General features: G+C 49.5%; 1 protein-coding gene and 1 pseudogene across 1 annotated transcript in view; one reads left to right on the plus strand and one right to left on the minus strand.

The window, feature by feature from the left end:
• The window catches only part of LSS (lanosterol synthase (2,3-oxidosqualene-lanosterol cyclase)), a 35643-nt gene extending 18879 nt beyond the window's left edge, over positions 1-16764 (minus strand). The window contains exons 1-15 of the mRNA XM_006876125.1: positions 16751-16764; positions 14743-14911; positions 10688-10826; positions 7264-7372; positions 6611-6732; positions 6215-6311; positions 4498-4636; positions 4000-4108; positions 3236-3354; positions 2624-2721; positions 2348-2375; positions 1812-1868; positions 1051-1122; positions 642-692; positions 213-362 (exon numbers count right to left, since the gene is read on the minus strand). Coding sequence (XP_006876187.1) covers positions 213-362; positions 642-692; positions 1051-1122; positions 1812-1868; positions 2348-2375; positions 2624-2721; positions 3236-3354; positions 4000-4108; positions 4498-4636; positions 6215-6311; positions 6611-6732; positions 7264-7372; positions 10688-10826; positions 14743-14911; positions 16751-16764 — 1473 coding nt within the window. The remainder of the gene's footprint in view (positions 1-212; positions 363-641; positions 693-1050; positions 1123-1811; positions 1869-2347; positions 2376-2623; positions 2722-3235; positions 3355-3999; positions 4109-4497; positions 4637-6214; positions 6312-6610; positions 6733-7263; positions 7373-10687; positions 10827-14742; positions 14912-16750) is intronic.
• On the plus strand, positions 12120-13638 carry LOC102829425 (annotated as a pseudogene).
• Positions 16765-21667: the final 4903 nt, after the last annotated feature.

A 21667-nucleotide genomic window follows, 5' to 3' on the forward strand; every position in this document is an offset into this window, starting at 1 on the left:
AAATGTGGGTAATAATGGTCTCCTCACAGTCCCTGCCTGCATCTCCCCAGGGCCACAACCAACCCAGGTCTCCACAGTCCAGCGAGACTCACAGTCCCCATACGGAACCATCAGGAAAGCTCTTCCCTCAAGCTCTCACCCCTGTGCCATCTGTCTGGGACACATACTGGGGTGTGGGGGCACTGCCCTCCCTCCCAGCCCAGCACTCTCACCACAGCGACTGCATCATACAGCCTCTCTCGGGGCACATGCTCAGTGATAAAGGGACACTGTTCCTGCAGGAGGAGCACAGACTTGAGTCCCTCAGCTGTGCAGTCAGCAACAGTCCAGCCACAGTCCCGCGTGCTGAAGGGGAAGCCGCCCTGAAACCAAAGCCTGGGCTCATCAGGTGCCTCCAGGGTTCCAGTCTCACCACATGGAGCTGGGCTGATGACACGCTGCCTCCCTCTGTCTCCTTTCACTGCTTGAGCTCATGACTCAATGGTTACTGAACCGTGAGCATCTATAACTTCCTAAAAGGTGGCAGGCACAGGACCATGGCCACATGAGGAGACAGCTTGCCATTTGATGCAGGGGGCAGACACCTTCCAGATGGGAAATTCCCAGGCATCTGGGTGACCACATGTGGAGCAGGGGCATACCTTGTTCATCTGGCGGTAATATTTCTGGTAGTCAGGGGGGTTGTCCGGTACCTAGGCAGCATCATGTGAAAAGCAAAGGGAATGTGTCAGCACCTCCGTTTGGGAGATGCAGAACTGGGATGAGGCTGAAGGGGACGGGTCTGTGGCAGGAGGGAGGCACTGTCACTCAGTCCCATGATGGGTCACTCCACCTGTTCCAGCTCTGGGTATGTGCCAGACCCGGCCAGAGGTGATACAGGCTCTGGGAGGCCTCAGCAAGAGCTGCTCACGGAGAAACAGGGTCAGAGGCAGACTGGAGGAGGTAGGAGAGGGGCACAATAGGAAATAGCACAGGCCAAGTGCAAAGGTTGAGCATCATCGTGGGGCGAGGGGAGGGCTGGGCAGGAACAAGAGAAGCTGGTGTCCTCACCTGTGAGATTCGGAGGAATTCATGTGCTTGTTTCAGACAGGATGCGAACTCTGGTCTGTGATGTGCACCAGCCTGAGGGAAAACAGAGCCCACTGATGCCTGTACCCCAGCAGGCTAGTCCTTTGTGGGACCCAGACCCTTCCTGGGTCAGCCCAAGGACAACAGGACTACAAACACCCTCAAATCCATGAACATCTCTCATGATGCATGGAGAAGGTGGCGGATGACTGGGAGTTGTAGAGCTTGATACTTGCCGCATCCTCTCCACTTCAAAATGGGCTTTAAGTATCCACCACCATCAGCAGAGCAAAAGGCATCCTGACCCTACTAAACCCCTATCCTGGCCCCTCAGCCTAAAGCCACCACCCTCCCCTCACCTTTCAGCCAGACCCTCCCTCCTCACCCAGCTAGACCCAATGACAACCTGGTACCTCCACCAAGACAGCAGCTAACACCTTAAAACACAACTCTTTTCCGGCCATCACTCCAGAGTAAAGCCCCCACCCCCTTGCTCAGGCAAAGACCCAGGGTTCCTGGAGCTCAGTGCCACCTTACACCCATACCGACAAATGTGGTGACATTCCAGGAGTTGACAGAAGCCAGTGAGGGAGCCCCAGGGCCAAGACCTAGGCAAGCAGAGGACTTGAGGAGCAGCAAGGGCATGGGGTGGAAAGGGCACATGAGGGGACATGATAGGGCATGGGGGAGAGTGCATGCAGCAGTGCACAGAGACAAGTGAAACTGACAGAGGGACCATGTACCTCCAGGAAGGCTTGGATGGCAAATGACGTGTCCCAGACCTGTGAGCCATTGGTGCCCTGGATACAAACAGGGACATTATAGCAGGAGCAGCAGCACATCCTCCCCCATCCACATCTGCCCCACAGAGTCCACCAGTGCTGAGCACAGGGGCAGCTTGGAGAAAGAGGGGGCCCAGGCAGCAACCCCGGCTCGGAGCTCTGACCCCAACCAGAGGCCAACAAGGATTCTGGTTAGGGCTGCAACTTTGGGATCCCTTGGAACAGCAGCTTGGCCCACACGAACAATGGAGAAGAGGATGGAGAATTACATCAAGTGAACCATGAGAGTACAGTGCCCACACCCAGGGAGCACCTGTACCCCACAACTTCCAGGTCATTTCTAATGAAGGCTTAGGAGGGCTGGGGGACTTAGGCCCTCATCACACACAGTTGGGCTCAATTAGAGAAGAGAGGTTTGAATCTGAGAAAGTCCAATGCAAAATAATGAAGGCAGAAAAGAGCTGTTCCCCCTCACTCCCTGGGGTCCTGGGTCCTACCTGCATCTTCATGCCATCGAGTCCTAGCCTGTAAGGAAGAGAGGCCAAGTCAGGGAGCTGGAAGGCAAGATTCCAACAATTCAGTTTGTTCTTGGTGGCAAATTGTTGCTGCAAAGAGCCTAGCTGGCTCCACAGCCTTAAGGTCCTGGTCATGAGGCTATTTCCCAGGCCCCATGGTACTGTGGCCCCTGCCCTGTGTCTGAATGCCTGTATGCCTGCGGTGTCTGCCATCAGGCCACAAGTGCACACCTGGGCCAGGTATTGTCACCCACTCACCAGAGATAGTCAGGGATCCTATCCACGTGCTCCTGGAAGGCAGGAGAGGCTGGGCCATCCACATGCCAGCGTACGAGCATGTTGATCGTCTTGGAGATCTGCAGACATGAGCAATGAGCAAGAGCGTGAGGTCACCTGGGCCCCACGCCACCAGCTTGGCCACCTGACAGACATGCTGTCCCAGAGAGAGCCGTCAACAGGCCAGCAGGTGAGAAGACCGGGGGCAGTGGACAGGGCTAAGGACCAGGTGTCTCATATTGCAGGGCTGCAACATGATCTGAGCAGGGAAGAATGTTCTTGAGGCATACAGTCATAAGAATGCTCTGGGCTGGAGGAACAGGAGTGGGAAGGGGTCACAAGAGAAAAAGGCAACCCCTCACAGCCAGCCAGAGTGACCCCTGGAGACATGGTTAGGAGCAGCACCCACCGCTTCCTCAAGAGACTACACTCAGTGGTGGTGATGGAGCAGGACGCAGCTTTCTCCAAGCTAGGGCAGAGGAAGCACACGGGCAGAATCATGCAGGTCAGGGGCACCTCATGGTCCCTCTCTGCCACTGTCATGAGATGCACTAGATGAACCCAGGACACCCTACTGCCCCTCAGGGCACTGACCGGGCCGATGCTGATGCTCTTGGTGAAGCGGTCATCAGCTGCGATGTGTTGGTACAGCCTCTGGATGGTGCACTGCCGCAGGCTGGTGCTGTGGTAACGCTCATACAGGTTAAGCAGTGCTGGAGGCAGAAGCGGGGAGGGTGGTGTCATTGGACCCAGCCCTCACGTGGTACGAGGTGCAGCCTGGGGCCCCAGCAGCACTGGGCTCTCTCGGCTCCTCCTTTGTTCACCCTCAAGCTCTCCTCTCCCCTTGCTCTCCCTGCTCTCCCAAACTCCCTCCACCCCTCTCACCTGACTCAGGAAGTGCTCACTGTGGACCCCACTCCATCTAGGTCTGCAGCTCCAAGCAACCCCCACTCTCCCCATATAAGTGGTCAGGGTGCTGTGACCCAAACCTAGCTGTTCAGGACATGGGGTGAGTGGAGGGCCCAAAAAGAATAGCCTTCACCCACACCCCAGCTAGGGTGGGTCTGCCACTGTCAGGGGGTGGGGAGGCCACACTGCCTCTTTGTAGCTCAGTGGTCTTATATGGAAATAGGCTGAATAGGTCACAGAATCGCACTCTGGCAGACCTGAGCCTCTCCTGGGCCCTCCCTTCAAAAAGAACAGTTAGGCTCCTCAGAAGTACGCCCACACTTCTGCGTGGGACCACACACAGGCAGGGTTCTTGCTGGATATGAGAAAATGACCAAGCCCTAGTCTCTGTTCCTCCCTCTCCCTAGCATCAACCCTGCACAGATCAGTGTGCAGCTGAAGACACCTACCAAACATGATGTCGAGCAGCCAGCTGTGCGGTGTGTACAAGTCTTCGGGTGCCACCTGGTTCCTCTGTGCCGGCCAGTCAATGCTGGCATAGTCCTCCACATAGAGCTCCTATGGGACAGGACACCTGAGCCACAGGTGGGAACACAGAACCCAAGTGCAGGCACCCACAGATGCAGATGGACACAGGTCAGCACCAAGAGCAACCGGGCCTTCAGGGAATCTCCCAGCTACCAGCCCCAAGGCCACCTCATCTGATCCTGGGTCTTTGGTGACCACAGCAGGGCCAAAAGTCCAGCTCAGCCTAAGCTGGGACAGCTCTGAGAATCATCTCAGCTCTAGAACCCCTGCTGTCCCTCCATTGGTCTTCCTCTGCCACCTGCCCCATAGGACAAGCCCACATCTTACATAGGGAACCCCTATCACTCTCCCCTAAGAGAGTCTACAAAGGCAAGTGTGCCCTCACACCATGTTGTGGGGTGGGGTGGGCAGGACCTCACCTGCCGCAGGCTCTGCACAAGAGGGTCCTCAGCAGCACAGCTCAGCTTTGTGGCAAAGCAGTAGCTCATGGGCAGGTAGACCTGCCGGCAGTGGCACCAGATGGTGGACGGATGTGCAGGCATCCACTCAGGAAACAACCTGGGGGGGGTGGTCAGTCAGCAAGCAAATCCTGCCTGCCACCTGTCCACCACAATGCCCAGGGCACAGCCATTCTCCCAGGCCAGGGCATACCCACAACCTTCGAGTTGCACGCTCACGGGAGAGGGCCAAGCCAAGGCAGTACGGTAGCTCTTTCTCAACTGGAGTTTCAGACCTTACATCAGACCTGTCTATGATCTCCCATCAAGAGAAGTGCCCGTGGTGACAAGAAATGTCAGCATTGAGCTGGGGCACAGGAGGATCTGTCCCCTGGGACAGCATTTCTGGGATTCTAAAACTATTCGAAACTAGTTCATTTGACAGAATGAGAACTATTGTGCCTTCCTGGTACCTTGAATCTGACATCATGTACACTGGTGCACTATCCCAAAACCCACAGGGTCTGACAGGGTGTCCTCAGTCAGGTAGAGCTGTGCTTGCTTCCCTAAGGCCTCTGCACATGGGCTCAGCCACTCCCTCACCTTCCTGAGGAACCATGTGCTCCCTGGACAAGGGGAATAACCTGTGGGTCAGGGTGTGTGCACACTCTGGTCCTCCACCTGGGCACAACCACCTAAAGCCTCAGACTGCTCAGCCAGGCCCACCATCCTGCTTCACCTGGCATTCCCACTATTCTCCTGTCTGCTCCGACTCCTCACCCTGCACCCCTCACCAGAGAGTCACAGACATCTCCCCTCTTCTCCCTCAGGTGGCCCTCCAGATGGGCACCCTTCCACCACCATCACAGCTAACGATACATTCCCCAGACCCATTGTCCATCCCTCTTGCTGCTCCTCTCCTTCCTCCCCATCACCAGCTCCTCCACCTTGGCCACAAGTCATCTCCTGACACAGGAGATGCCTACAGACAGCCTCTTCCCTCATGGCTCCCCAAGAAGGCCCCAACCCACCCTCACAGCTCCCAGGACACCCCACCCGCCCTCATGGCTCTGAGTCCATCTAGGTTCAAGGGTAACATGTGGGGTTGAAGGACTGAGATGCATGGCCACGGTACCTACTAGGTAGTCAGACAGCAAAAGACTCTGGTCATGGGAACCAAATAATGAGAAATCAGTGCTAACTTTGATGCCTGTATAAAGAGTACTACTATAGTTCTATTTTTAAAAATTAAAAAGTTTTGCTATCAAAGAAAAACTCCAGAGTACTCATGCGTGAAGTAAGATGTTAAAGAGTTGGATTCATATTCTCCAGCAGAAGATACCAGGAGAGAGCAGATGACAACAGAGCCAAGACATAGCCACCGTGAGGGCTATGGCATGCCCCTCTGTCCCTCTGCCTGGGACATGCAGCCACACATGTCCCAATAGCGTGCATGTTCTCCACATCACACCCTATCACCTTGCTATCGACTCCAGGGCCCCAGCTCAGTGCTGTAGCCTGGTCTGCCACCCCATCCCAACCACAAAGCCCACCCATCCCATATGGCTAGGGTCAACACACAGAGTAGGCAACTTCAGAAAGCTGAGCAAGAGCATGATCACCCACTGAAAGCAGTGATTTGAGGTCCACACTTCACTGTTCTCCCATGGAAGGTGTCATAGCATGAGGTCACACGTACCACATCTCCGGAAACAGGCTGTTAAGGCCTTCCCAGCTATACACGTTCAGCACGGCCAGCCAGAACTTGCCCCAGGAGGGAATGTGTGTCGCACCACCTGGGGCAAAGAAGAACCGTATTTGGGTTTTGGTGTCTCTCTGCTTGTGACCCACGTGAGCCCTACAGGGACCATGTGCATGCCTGCTGTGAGCTCTCCAACCCCCACGAGAGAAGACTTCTGGCCCACATCATGAACAGTCATGCTGCCTGTAGTGGTTACAAACTGCTGATGAGGTGGAACCACTTGCACCCACGTGTCTGAGCCTTTGCACTGCGTCAGCTGGAGAGCACCCTTCTGTTTGTCATGTGCGAGAGCCCTTTGGACTAGGGTAACCTGCACAGTACATCAGGACATACCTTTCTTATGAAGCAAATTCCGGGCTCGCACTAGGTCAGGTTGGTCAGGCCCTAAGCCCAAGATCCTTAGAGCCACGTAGCTAAGGGCTGTCCCAAGCACTGTTGACTTGTCCTCAATGTGCCTGCAAACACAAAGGGGGTTGGGGGGAAACCTTGTTTTATTTCTAAGAAATGAAGCAAAGCACTCAGGAAAACAGAAATGTTACCTAACACAATACCACAAGAGCATCCATTATCCATGATCATATGCCTCCCAGGACCATTAGATTCAAGACCACCCAGGCAGAGCCGGCCCAGCCACATGTGCTGGAGAGTTCCACTCTGAGTTACCAGGTTAGTCCTAAGGGCAACAACGCAACTGAGGCTAGTTCACCAGAGCATCCAGGCACACACATACAAACATGCACTTCAGCTCACATGCATTCACACATGTATACTTAGCACCCACATACCTACATAGACGTATGCACATACAAATATAGCTGCTCACATATGCACACATGTGAGTAGTACCTGTGCACGATACACCCACTCACATGAACACATGCACCCACACACCTGCACACAATCCATGCCTACCACATACACATATGCACATACTCCATACAGCTTCACACACACACACACACACAATCACTGACATGTGCACTCACAGGCCCCAGCCGCCATCAGGAAGCTGCACCGACCGCAGGTACCGAATCATCTCTTCTCTGTTTCCAGGCAGCAGTGGGATGTTAGCCACACGGCATGTGATCAGGAGGCCTATGAGACAGAAAGGATAGTCCTTGCTGGGAGCAGGTGTGAAGCACTGCCAAGCCCAGGCCCCTCTCCCCTGGGAAGGCCCTCGGTGGAGCTGTCCCCAGTGAGCGTCTCCCTCCACAGAAAGGGCCTCGAGACAGCTCCTCTTAAGCTCTAGAGAGGACCCTGAGAGCTGGTCTTGGAGCGGCAGCAACAGCACCTATGATGTCTGCCCCACCACCCCCAAGGGCTGGCTGAGCACTTATTGGTTACACAGCAGCTCACAATAATCCTGAGAGCACAGAGACACCAAGTCCCACACAGTGCCATGGGGAGACACCCAAGGACTTGGGAGATTTCAGGCAGGTGCCCATGAGGTGAAACTTTGGCCCTGCTCTGACACCTGCTAAAGACACAAATGTCAGCAATGGTCCCTTGGGCCACCTCTGGGCTGGGGTAGCATTTACTTGCTCATTGCTGCTTTGTTTTGTAAACTTTTGTACAATGAGCATGAGATTTTTGAAATGGCGAGAGGACAATAAACATTCTTCATAAAGAGCCTTTCCTCCATGCCCCACCCTGGTCCTCCCAGGCACAGCACTCACAAAGGTCCTCACCACAGGTCCTGTACCATCAGCACAGACAGTGCGGAGCGTCAGGGGCCTAACGGAGGCCCCTCATACAAACACACCCCTGGAAAAGGAGTTCTGGACCCAGAGACACTGCCCAAGTTCACAGGAACTGCCACTCCTGACAGATCCTGCTCTTTTTATAAAAGACACGCCGGTGGATAAAAAGCAGCGCCACCTGAGGGCCTAGAGGTCTTGAGAACAAGACCACCAAGAGCCCCACTGGGCTCAACGACGTAGTCACAATATAGCCACCAATGTGTGTTAACTCAGGCAGCTTCTCCCACTCCAGTCACCTCAAGGAGGTGGGTACTATAGGCTGCCCCACTCTGCAGACAAGGAAACTGAGTCACAGCCAGTGCATGGGGACTGGGCTGGGCAGTCAGAGTCCTGGCATAGTGGGAGGTGGGGGTCAGCGCACATAATGAAACTCAACAGCACATTGGTTTTGTCCCATGCACTCGGGGGGCTGCTTGCATGGAGTTATGATCCTGTAACCAACCACAAATTAAGGCTAAAGCTTTCCCAGCAGAGGCTGTCTGGCCTTATTTGACTTTGGAAAAGCATGCGGTCTTCTCAATACCTGAAACACCCAAAAGCCTGTCCACCCAAGAGACAGGTTGGCCAGAGGCCAAAAAAGTAAGTCTCAGTGGTGGTAAAGCACCTGAGGCCCTATGGGCAGGCCGGAAGCAGCAGCTGCCATTGTTGAGAACAACATAGTCCCCAATGATGATGGGCTTGCCTTGTGCTCACCACTGTATCTGGTGACCCTGTCCAACATGCCCTCTACTCCCATCCCATAGATAGGCAGCCAAGACATGTAGCCAAGATGATCCCAAGGCCCCAGATGAAGCCAAGGGAAGAAAGAACCCGCAGGCCTGCTCCCAAGGCCAGGTCTCCATCCACTAGGAAGGCATGGTGCCATTGAGACCAGGAGGCAGCAAACCCAAATCCAGTTTAAATCCCTGTACTGGCTCCCATCAGCTTTGTGAGCAGAGTGCACATCTCAGTCTTCTCATCTTTATGATGGGGGCTGTTCCAGACCTAGAGAGGGACTGGGCACATGGGAACATTTCTGATATAAGAAGCCATGTTCCCAGGTTAACCATGAGGCCTAATGCACTCCCACATAAAGTCCCAGCAGGCTCTACTCTGGGACTATATGAAGAAAAACGTGGCATCAGGATTGGAGGAAGACTCATTAACAACCTGCAATATGCAGATGATACAACCTTGCTTGCTGAAAGTGAAGAGGACTTAAAACATTTACTGATAAAGATCAAAGAACACAGTCTTCGGTATGGATTATATCTCAATATAAAGAAAACAAAAATCCTCACCACTGGACCAATAAACAACATTCTTATCAACAGAGAAAAGATTAAAGTTGTCAAGGACTTCATTCTTCTTGGATCAACTATCAACATTCACGGAAGCAGCAGTCAAGAGATGAGACGACGTAATGCATTAGGCAAATCTGCTGCACAGGAACTTTTTAAAGTGTTGAAAAGCAAAGATGTCAGCTTGAGAACTAAGGTTCGCCTGACTGAAGCCATGGTATTTTCAGTAACCTCATATGCATGTGAAAGCTGGACACTGAATAAGGAAGATCGTAGAAGAATTGATGCTTTTGAGTTATGGTGTTGGAGGAGAATACTAAAAGTGCCATGGACTGCCAAAAGAACCAATAGATCCGTTTTGGAAGAAGTGCAGCCAGAGTGCTCCTTGGAGGCCAAGATGGCCAAACTTCATCTCTCATACTTCCAACATATTGTTAGGAGGAACCAGTCGCTGGAGAAGGATATCATGTTTGGTAAGGTGGAGGGTCAGAGAAAAAGAGGAAGATTCCCCTCCCCGCCCCCAATGAGATGGATTGGCCAAGTGGCAGCATCAATGGACTCAAGCATGGCAACAGGATTGGGCAGTGTTTCGTTCTGCTGTGCATAAGGTCACTATGCGTTAGTACCAACTTGATGGCACCTAATAAGAGCAACAAACTAAGTCTCAACAAAGACAATTTGCATGACTAAGCAGGCCCACCCAGTCAAGGAAGTTGTGAAAAAGAAAGGCAATGAAGGGATATTAGGACATCAAACCTACCACAAACTTGGATTGATTATAACAGAAAGAGACTTGTGATTTCACAACATTTTAGGTAACAGAACCAGAATGATTACAAGTCCTTGGAGAAGGGTTCTGTTGCATGACTACTACTTAGAGGAAATTTCCACATTACCAGGCTGTGTTTCCAGACACATTCCCAAGGTGCAGCACGGTATTATCCTGCCAAACCAGTTTAGTAGCCTAGAAACCAAGCTACAATTGTGGTGCAACTGCAACCTGAACCTGCCTTGCCTGGGTTCCGCAGCTCCGCCCAAGTTGACATCTTGCCAAGTTGACATCTTGCTTCTCACCTTTCGTCTTGCTTGCTTCTCACCTATCACTGCCACCTTTGGGGGGCCCTTCCCAGTCTGTGCTGAAGCTCAAGAGTCTCCCTCCCTGCCGACACCCCACCAGCATCCATCATGCCCCAGAATGGGGTGGGCTTCGAGGGCAAGGCCACCTCCTCCCAGGACGAGCAGGGCAGAACAGACGTCCCCCAGACACTTTCCATGTGAAATGCTGGGTTTTCACCCAAGAGCCTGGGCCAGGCTGGACTGGAAGCCCAGGATGCATCCGGGTAGCCCTACCCTTGGGCTCTCACACCTACCTGGCAGGAGGAAGAGTGGGCCACCGTAATCACCTGCCCAGTGGCCGTCCTCAGCCTGCAGCCCTGCATAAAAAGTCATCCCATTCAGAGCCCCATCCTGTGCCGTGTGAGCTTTGGGCAAGTCCTTGAAGAAACTGCTCTGCAAAAGGAAAAACGAAGCAAGAGCTGAGAGGCCAAGTTCAAATAGTAAGCAAAATTACTTCAAAGTTTTCAATTAAAAGTCCAAACCACTTGGATAAAGCTGTGATTGTCTCAATAAAGTAAAAACATGGCTCTATCCCATTGTAGTTTTGCTGTCCACTCAAAAATTTGCTAATTTCTTCAAAGCCTCTCTAAGACATTTTAAACAAACCAGGTGTCCAAAGAGTGTTGGGTGGGAAACTGATATCCACCCTGAGCAGGACTCAGGCCTATCTAGGAAGGGCTCAAAGGATGGCAGAAAGCTTCCCATGGAGGGGATGTAATTAGGGTCAGTGCTTGGCAGGGAGAACCATTTACACCAGCTGAGTCTCTCTTAAGAGTACATAGAATCTTCTCAAAACAACAGCAAAAAAGTTTGTTCACACTAGATTTGCTTCCTGAACACAGGTATTGGCGAAAACCATTGCAAAGTCTAAGCAAACATCAAGGAACCAACTGAGATGGAAGGAGTCTTCACATCAAGCATCAATCCTATCCCCTCTGTATACAGAGTAGATAGGAACAGACAACTTAGACACTGGTTACCTAAAATGGGGGGGGGGGGGGTAGGTGGGAGGGTGCGATAGAGGCATGAAGTGACGGGCTTACAAGTTTTCAAAAGGGAGTTTAGTTTAAGATGTGCGGGAAAGGGTAGAGTCCCCACTGAACAGTTTTCATTTTGTCTAGATAGGTCTGGTGAAAGGAGATGGGGATAGGATCCTTGTGACTCAATAGTGAGTAATTACTATCATGACTAATTGTGACTCATAACTGTAAAGGTAGAGGTTTTTGTAACAAAAACGGGGGAGTAGTTAATCTTACAGTCCATAAGCAGAGGACCCTAGGACCATTAAGGGAGAAAAGCACAGGCGAAATGTGGGACCCTATCAAGATGAGCAGCAACACCAGAGATGGAGGCAGAGATGAGGACATGGAGAGAGGGAGCAGCTGAGGACTCTGGACTCATGGAAACAGAAGAACTGGGTGCTGGAGGTGTAGAGGCAGACTTGCAGAATGTGCCCTTTGGTTGTTTAAATTATTACATATTCCTGAGTATTTTGTGTACATTCCACATACACACACACACACACACAAAAGAGGGAATGGAAGCAAATACTGTTGAATGAAGGTACATGGAGGAGATTGTAATCATTGCGATGAAATGATGTGTAAAGCCGATGTTCTCCCATGTAAACTATCACTCAGTTCACAATAAAAACTTAAAAAAAAAATCTAAGCTAACAAAATAGGAAAGGAAAAGACTCATATTAAAATAGTAGTCACTAGACACATAGATTTTGGCAAGTCTATCATTACTGGTCACCTGATCTGCAAATATGGTGGGACCGACAAAAAAAACATCAAAAATACTTGAGAAAGAAGCTGTTGGGATGGGGAAGGGCTCCTTCAAAAACACCTGAGTCTTGGATAAACTGAAAGGTGAATGTGAGCATGGCATCACCACTGATATCTCCCTGTGGAAATCTGAGACCAGCCAGCACTAAATGACCATCATTGATACTCCAGGACACAGAGACTTTTTCAAAAACATGATTACTGGAACATTACAGGCTCACTGTGCTGTCCTGATTGTTACTGTTGGTGTGGGTGAATTTGAAGCTGATATCTCTGGTGTGGCACTGTGGGATCAGCACTGGACTGCAAACCATAAAGTCAGTAGTTCAAACCCACAAGCTAATCCTCGGAAACCCTATACAGGGTCACTATCAACGGCACTTAACAACACCAACAATGTCTAAGAATGGGCATGCCCTTCTGGCTTACACATGAGTGTGAAACAGCTAATTGCTGGTGTTAACAAAATGGATTCCACTGAGTCATCCTATAGCCATAAGATATATGAAGAAATCATGAAGGAAGTCAGCACCTACATTAAGAAAGTTGGCAACAACCCTGACATAGTAGCATTGGTGCCAATTTCTAGTTGGAATGGTGACAGTATGCTGGAGCCAACTGCTAAGTTGGCCAAAAATTTGTCACAGAATTTTGAGACCCATTAAAATACAGTTTTTGAGAAATCTGTGTCCTCCTTTGGTCAACACTAAACCTTCTGGTATTTGCTGAAACTATTTCGGGGTCAATTCACCCACAAGGATAGCAACAGCAGTGGAACCATGCTGCTTTGAACTCTGAGTTGCATCCTACCACCAACTCATCCAAATGACAAGCCCCTGCGCCTGCCTCTCTAGGATATCTACAAAATTAGTGGTACTGATCCTGTTCCTGTGGGCATATTGGAAACTGGTGCTCTCATATGGGGCACGATGGTCACCTTTGCTCCAGTCAACTTTACCACTGAAGTAAAGTCTGTTGAAATGCACAATGAGACTTTGAGCACAGCTCTACCTGGGGGCAAAGTAAGCTTCATTGTAAAGAATGACCTCCCAATGGAAGCAGCTGGCTTCACTGTGCAGGTGATCATCCTCAACCATCCAAGCTGAATCAGTGCTGGATATGCACGAGTGCTGGATTGTCACCCAGCTCACATTGCTTGCAAGTTTGCTGAGTTCAAAGAGATAGATCGCCATTCTGGAAGATGGCCCCAAATTCCTGAAATCTGGTGATACTGCCATTGTTGACATGGTTCCCAACAAATCCAAGTGTATTAAGAGCTTATGCAACTACCCTCCTTTGGGTCATTTTGCTGTTCATGATATGAGACAGACTGTTGTTGTGTGTGTCTTCAAGGCAGTAGACAAAAGACTGCTGGAGCTGGGATGGTCATCAAGTCTGCTCAGAAAACGGAATGAGTATCACCCTTAACACCTGTCTCTTCATCAGTGGTAGAAGAACCATCTCAGAATTATTTGTCACAATTGGCCATTTAAGTTTAATTGTAAAAGACTGGTTAATGATAACAGTGCATCTAAAGCCTTCAGAAAGAAAGGATTTTTTTGTGTGGCACTTTTAAGTTATTAGTTTTTTTAAATCAGTGCTTTATAAATGGATACAACTTGGTCAAAAATTTGTCACAGAATTTTGAGACCCATTAAAACAAAGTTTTTGAGAAATCTGTGTCCTCCTTTGGTCAACATTAACCCTTCCAGTATTTGCTGAAACTACTTCAGGGTCAACTGAAACAGTCGAGGTTTTCCAACCACATCTACCATCTAAGGAGTATGAAAGAAGTCTCTAAGATCTGATGAATAGCAATGGAAGTGAGGTTGGTTGCAAAACTTAATAGTTAGAACAAAAAAGGAAAAATTAATTTGTAATGTTTATATATAAACTGCCTTGTAAAGAAAGTTAATTTCAGTAATAATTTCAATAATAAAGGTCATACTGCATACAGAGTTCAACTCTGTGTAATGATAAACCAGTGAGTTACAGTTCTGTCACAATGTGCATTCTCACATTTACCAATTGTGCAGTAAAGAATCTACACTGGAAGAAAACTAAACAGATTTAGAAAAGAATAGAGTGTACTTCTAAGACATTGTATTCAGAATCTAGGAAAAATAAAGATAACATACTATTAAAAAAAATAAGCTTCTTTTTGTGACTAAAAACAAAATTAGGACCATTTTTACAGCTCTGCTGTAAATCTAAACCATTTCAAAATCAATAGTTAAAAACAAAATTTAGAGCATTTTCTACTTGTGCTTCATTGAAGCAAAGGGACCATTCAACTCATGTTTTATCTTTAATTCAACCAGTTCCCATGGGCAGCAACCTTGACTATTCAAGGTGAAGGCCACATGCACCATACCCACAAAGTATTTTTGACATAAAAATAAATGCCCATCACAACTAACTTCCCAAAGTTCCCTGGCTGGGCAGACAGGGTTCAGTCAGCCTCCTGACCACTTCCCAGATGTGAAACAAAGATGAGCAGATGAGATGCAGCCACCTACCGTGTCCAGTCCCAGTGAGTGGGCTTCTAGGCCTGTCTGCACTCGGCCAGGGTTTTCATCTTCTTGGAAATACTTCCATCTCTGTCTTCCTTCTTCATTGCTGAGGCGCCAGCGGCTGAGGTCAGTGGCAGGTTCCGTTTTATAGGGTCCCCCTCTTCGGCGCAGATACCTGAAAACAATCGTGCTCAGGTATCCACCCTGTCTGTTTTTCACTAGATGAAGAGCTTAGATCCAGGAATGAATGGGACCACCGGCCTAGGCCTCCACCCTCCCAACTCACAAGCCCACTGTGTGGCAGGGCATTTTCCCAGTGGGCAGCCTGGGCAGATGTACAAGGAACTGCAGGTTCTGGGAGCAGCAAGATCAGGAGATCTGCTGCTACAGCTCCAGCCCTCCTAGCCTGGCCAGTAGTGATTTTCTACACAGACACCAAGAGCACCATTATGTTCACTGGCTCATCTGACCCTGAGAACAGCCCTGAGAGGGACCCAGGGCAGAGATCACCACCTGTCCTTGACAGGGGAAAGGCCAAGGCACCAGGTGACTGGCAGAGGTTACTTAACGCATAAATCCATTCTCCCCACTGGACTAGTGCAGCAGATGGTGCTCTGAATAAACCCCCATTACACCAACTGGTCTCACTGTGAACTCATAACCATTAACCCCAGTGGATTCTCAGCACCACTAGGCAGCTGTCATCAAGCCTCTCCATTTTCACCTGGCCTCTATTTCAGTGGAATCACAGCCCCATTCACCTGCCGCCAGCCTCTCCTGCTGTTACCATGGCGAGACCACACACTCCACAGAGGTGGTAGTCCTCTGCCTACTCAGGGACATGTCCCAGGAATACTCCCCTGGGTCTCCTTCATCACTATCTTTGTATATTTACTGTTTTACTCCTGAAAGCTTACAAGTTAATGGTTATTTCTCCCATCTTACAAATAAAACCCCACTTTATATCACTTCTGTGTCTAGCCTGTTGGAGGAATGGTCTACCTATATGCCTTCTCATGTATGCTGCCTGAATAAAGGTCTTGGACCCGGTACAATGTTTGATTAAGGGGCTGGGAACTGGGTCCTTCTCTCCCTCAGTTCCTTCTCTTATTTATTGGACAAGCCTCCCCCTGTTCTAGGCACATGATAACTTTTTCCATCTCTGGCACATGCGTGGGCACTATATGACACCTACTCAATCCCACTTAGGAGCTCTGGTAGCATAGTAGTTACGAATTCGGCTGCGGGGGGAATCGATGAGGCTTTCTGCTCCCATAAAGATTTACAGCCTCGGAAACCCTGTGCAGGGTCACTATGAGTAGGAACTAACTCCACGGTACTTAACAACAACCACCGCACTTGCAAATCTGTTCCTGGTGGAGGAAACAGGTCTCTCCAGTCTATGCACTAGAAAGAAGTATGCAAGTTATCTGCCTTGCACCAACCATGTGTAAGGGGGCGGGCGGGGGAAATCCACCTGAGCTCACTAGTGAAGCTGATCACTGTGAGTGTAAAGCATTAGTCCTAGCACGAGAGGAGCGTGTCTTTTGCTGGAAACTTTGAATTCTGGTCCAGTACCGCCTATTTGCGGGTTCACTCTCCGGCAAAGCTCTTAGGACTTGGGGGCCACCTCAGTCTCTACCTCCTCCTTTCCCACTCCCCCCAAGATCTCGTCACCTTTCCCACATCCAACCCTCAGAACAACCTAGGTCCTACCTTAAAAGCACACAGACTATCCCCCTGACAACTCCACTCCTCTTCAGATCCCTCGCCAGGCACCAAGGCTAACTGGTCCCCAGTTGGCAGCACCGCCGTCGGTGTAACCTAAGCATCAAACCTCGCCGGCTCACGAGGCACCAGGCGTCCTCCGGGACCCCAGCCTCCCCGCCCCCAAGTCTCCCGGGTAGCCTGTGTCTGAGCACTGTGCGCTCGCTGCTGCTGTAACTCAAGGTCCGGGTACCGGGGTTGGAGGTTCAGGGGTCCGAGAGATCTAGGGTCCAGCGCGAGAACTTACGTGCCCTCCGTCATGATGGTACGGAGCGTTAGCCGTCGCCGCCGCGTCGGGAGCCGACAAACACCAAACCCACCGCGCGTCCCACCCCCTCAGGGGCGGAGCACCATGTCGGGCCTCGCCCGTGCGCGCACTGCGCAGGCGTATGCTCAGCCTAGACGTAGAGTGAGATGGGCCGAGGCCCACACACCCAATCAGAATGCCGTGAGGGTGGGCCCGGGACGCGCCAGGCTACAGCACTGGTCTAACGCCGGACGCCCCAGAGAGGCGGAGGGGCGGGGCAGGAAGGGAGGCTGGATCTGCAGATTGGATCTAGTCACTAGGGCCACCGCCTACTCCAACCAGCAGATGGGTGGCTCCGCCTCCTGAGCCTGGTCTTGCCTACACCGGAGGAGCTTTAGTTGCCATCTGTAGCACGGTGTCGGGCCCCTTAGGGCAGGGCCCCGGCGAGGAGAACCTGGTGGAGGACAGGAAGATAAGGGATTTTGGGGAAAGAGGGGCTGGCGGAGGGCAGGGCTCTGTACATTTGCGGATCAGCGGTGGGCGGGCAGCGCGGAACTTGGAGGTGAACCGGTGAGTGAGGTGAGTGAGTGGAAGGCAGAGGTTGGAGCTTGTGTGAGGTGCGAAGTCCGGATGGGAATGAAGAGTTTTGAAACAGGTTGGGAAGCTGACTGATAAGGGGATAGTGATCTAGGTGGACTCAGAAACTTTTCCCCACCCCCTCAAGCCCAGGAACCAAGGAGGGCTGCTTCGTCAATCAAGGAGCGCTCGCAATTGTTATTAGGGACCATAGAGTCGGTTTCAATTCCGCAATCCCGTGTACACCAAAACGAAACTGCCCGCTCCTGTGCCCTCCTCACTATCCCTGGAGTGGTGGTGGTGGTGGTGGTGGTGGTGTGCCGTGGAGTGGGTTCCTACCCATAGCGACCCCACATAGGGTTTCCGAGGCTGTAAATCTTTACAGAAGCAGAAAGCCTCATCTTTCTCCCGCAGAATGGCTGGTAGTTTCGAACTGCTGACCTTAAGGTTAGCAGGCCGACTAGTAACCACTACGCTACCAAAGCTACTTATCCCTAGCGTTGTTGTTGTTAAGTGCCGTTGAGTCGGTTCCGACCCGTAGCGACCCTGTAAAGGGTTTCCAAGGAGCAGCTGGTAAACTTGAACCACCAACCTTGCCGTTCATATAGACTTTGCAGTCCAGCGCATTAACCCACAGCGCCACACAAGTGCTCCTATCGCTGGAGTTGTTGTTGATAAGTGCCATCGAGTCAATGTCGACTCATAGTGACTCATCAGGGAGCGACTGGTGAGCTTGAACCACCGATCTTGCAGGTAGTGATTCGAATCTGCCTCTGTGAAAAACAAGACCTGTCAACTTACTTCTGGAGATTAGTGGCGTTAAGTGCTGTCAGGTCAATTCCAACTCATTGCAACCCTATTACAACAGAAGGAAACACTGTGCCATCCGTACAATCATCATTGGAGCCCACTGTTGCAGCCACTGGGTCAGTCCTTTTTTTTTTTTTTTTTTGCTGACCCTCTTCTTTACCAGTAGGAGCTCTGGTAGTGTAGTGGTTACAAATCAGGCTGCAAACCACAAGGTCAGCAGTTCAAACCTACCAGCTGTTCCGCTGCAGAAAGATGAGGCTTTCTGCTCCCGTAAAGATTTACAGCCTCAGAAATCCTGTACAGTGTCGCTGTGAGTCGGAACTGACTCCATGGCACATAACCACCACCACCAGTCGCTCCTCAGAAACCCTAAACAGGGAGGGTCGCTATGGGTCGGAACCGACTTGACAGCACTTAACAACAACAACTAGGCTTGATGTAAGTCAGTCCCAAAGGTTGTAGGGAGACCTTATTACCATCAAGCAGAAGAGCCAGACTGGAGCAGCACATCCTTTGGAACCAGGGTCCCAACACTGAGAACCTCTTAGACCCAGGGGAAAGAGCAATAACACTGTAAGTGGCAGTAGCATGAGATGACAGGGACCAGACCTGTATGAGAAGATGCAATGGGCTTCCCCTGTCACAGATCTAGGCGACTGCATGGACAAAGGACTGAGAGCCTTTGAGCAGGAGGCTTGCTGGTAGAGTGGGGTGCCTCTAGGCACCTATCAGTAGAGATAAAGAGCTTTTTAACTTGCCCAGTCAGGGCAGAGGCCAAGCCAAAAGCCAAATGATGAGAGGGGCCTGCCTTAAAACATAACAAGGAAGCACATGTCCTAACCAAAGAATAGTAACCCAAGTTGTTCCTGTTACCTCCAAGTTGATCCTGATCCTGAATTGTAACCTGTTACTTTCCTAATAAAACCTATAGTCTTGAATATTATGGTCTGTGAGTTCAGTAGGGCCACTACAACAATTTGTTGAATCCAGCAGAGAAGTGGAGTGTTGTGGGAGGCACAACTGGTGTCAGAATTGGTAAAAGGTGGGAGAATGGAGGTACATCTGACTTCCACCTAATGGTGGTGGTAGTGGTATGCTGTGGAGTTGGTCCTAACCCATAGGGTTTCTGAGGCTATAAATCTTTATGGGGGCAGCAAGCCTCATCTTTCTCCCACAGAACAGCTGGTAGTTTTGAACTGCTGACCTTGAGCTAAGCAGGAATCAACTTTTGGGCTGATGCTGATTTTGATTCTCCCACTTCATGAAGTTAGAGGATGTCTGATGTGATTTCATTTTTATGAGACCTAATTGAGGGGAGTCATGGTGTGGTGCTGTGGGTTAATGCGTTAGACTGCAAAGTCGTTTGAACTGCAAGGTCAGTGGTTCAAGCTCACCAGCTGCTCCTCAGAAACCCTATACAGAGTTGCAACCCACTTGACAGCACTTAACAACAACAACAAATTAATTGAGGAGGAGCCAGTAAGGAAGAGGAAAACCTGGGAGACAAAGCAAAGACATGGTGATTTGTCTCAAGTTTTTAGAGGGACTGAGTAACATGAGGACTAAGAATTAACAATTGAATATGGTAAGACAAAAATCCCCTGGTAACCGACAAGGGGTTAGGGAGAAAAGACCAGTGACAGAGTTAAACATGGGAGACTGAGCATTGGTATTCACCTCCATTCCCACCCAAAGCAAAGTAATACAAACCCACATAGAGTGGAAAAGGAGACACCAGTAAACAGATTTACCCAAGCTGAGAATGGATGGAGGACTGATAACTGACATGGAAAACAATGCTGAAACCTGTGTAAAGCAAGCAAGGTGACCACTAGGGGGAAGGTACAGGAATGGAAAGTTTGTGAAAGGAGCACTGTGACCACAGCTCCTTGCCTTCCTTACCTGAATGGATCCCCGTTGTGGTTAAGAGTCCTCGAGTCAGTTCTAACTCATAGCAACCCTGTATAGGGTTTCCAAGAAGCAGCTGGTAAGCTTGAACCACCAACCTTGTGTTTCAAACCGACCTTTCAGTCCAGCATATTAACCCACAGCACCACACCATACCTTTTTTGTTTTGTTTTTTTGCTTTTATAGCATCTAGAAGCTTATACCATGCCAAACCTGAAGTTTTTATTGTGAATTGAGTGCATACCATACCTTTTCAAACAACATAAAAGATGACTATACACATGGACATCACCAGATGGAATACACAGAAATCAAATTGACTGTATCTGTGGAAAGAAAAGATCTGTAACATCAGTCAAAACAAGGCCAAGAGCAGACTGTGGAACAGACCATGAATTGCTCATATGCAAATTCAGACTGAAGCTGAAGAAAATAAAAATAAGCCCACATGAGCCAAAATATGACCTTGAATATAGCCCACCTGGATTTAGAGATCATCTCAAGAACAGATTTGATACATTAGACACTACAGACTGAAGGCCAGAAGAGTTGTGGGATGACATCAAGAACATCATAAAGGAAGAAAGTCCAAGGTCATTAAGAAGATAAGAAAGAAGGAAAAGACCAAAATGGGTATCTGAAGAGACTCTCAACATTGCTTTGCGGCGTAGAGATGCTAAAGCAAATGGAAAACATAGGAGTACAAGCGCCGAACAGAAAAAATGTAAAAGGTCAACTTGAGAAGACAAAGTCAAATACTGTAACAAAATGTGCAAAGATGATGTTCAACTATTTCAAGAGGTAGCATATGACCAATAGCCAATAACACTGAAGGAAAAAGTTGAAAGTGCATTGAAGTCATTGGCAAAGAACAAGGCTCCAGGAATTGAGGGAATATAAATTGAAATTTTTCAACAAACTGATGAAGCACTGGCAGCACTCACTCATCCATGCCAGGAAAATTTGGAAGACAGTTACCTAGCCAACTAATTGGAAGAGATTCATATTTGTGCCCATTCCAAAGAGAGATGACCGCAACAGAATGCAAAAATCATCGTATAATATCACTAATATCCCATGCAAGTAAAATTTTGCTAAAGATAACTTAAAAATGGTGACAAACAAAAATTGACAAAGAGAATTGCCAGGCGGTCAAGGCTGATTCAGATGAGGATGTGAATGAGGGATATCATTGCTGATGTCAGATGGATCTTGGCTGAAAGTAGAGAATACCAGAAAAAATGTTTACCTGTGCTTTAGTAATTATGCCAAGGCTTTTGATTGTGTGGATCATGACAAGCTATGGACAAGATTGCCCAGAATGAGTATTCCACAGAATACTTAATTGTGCTCATGGGAAACCTGTACCTAGACAAAAAGGCATTTTTTTGGACAGAACAAGGGTACACCAAATGGTTTAAAATTAGGAAAGGTGGGCACCAGGGTTGTATTCTTTCACCATACTTATTCAATCTGTATGCTGCACAAATAATCTGAGAAACTGGATTGTATGAAGAAAACGTGGTATCAGATTGGAGGAAGAACCATTAACAACCTGTGATATACAGATAATACAATCCTGCTTGCTGAAAGCAAACAGGACTTAAAATACTTACTGATGGA

This window comes from Chrysochloris asiatica, unplaced genomic scaffold (genome assembly GCF_000296735.1).
Source record: "Chrysochloris asiatica unplaced genomic scaffold, ChrAsi1.0 scaffold00354, whole genome shotgun sequence".
Classification (NCBI taxonomy): domain Eukaryota; kingdom Metazoa; phylum Chordata; class Mammalia; order Afrosoricida; family Chrysochloridae; genus Chrysochloris; species Chrysochloris asiatica.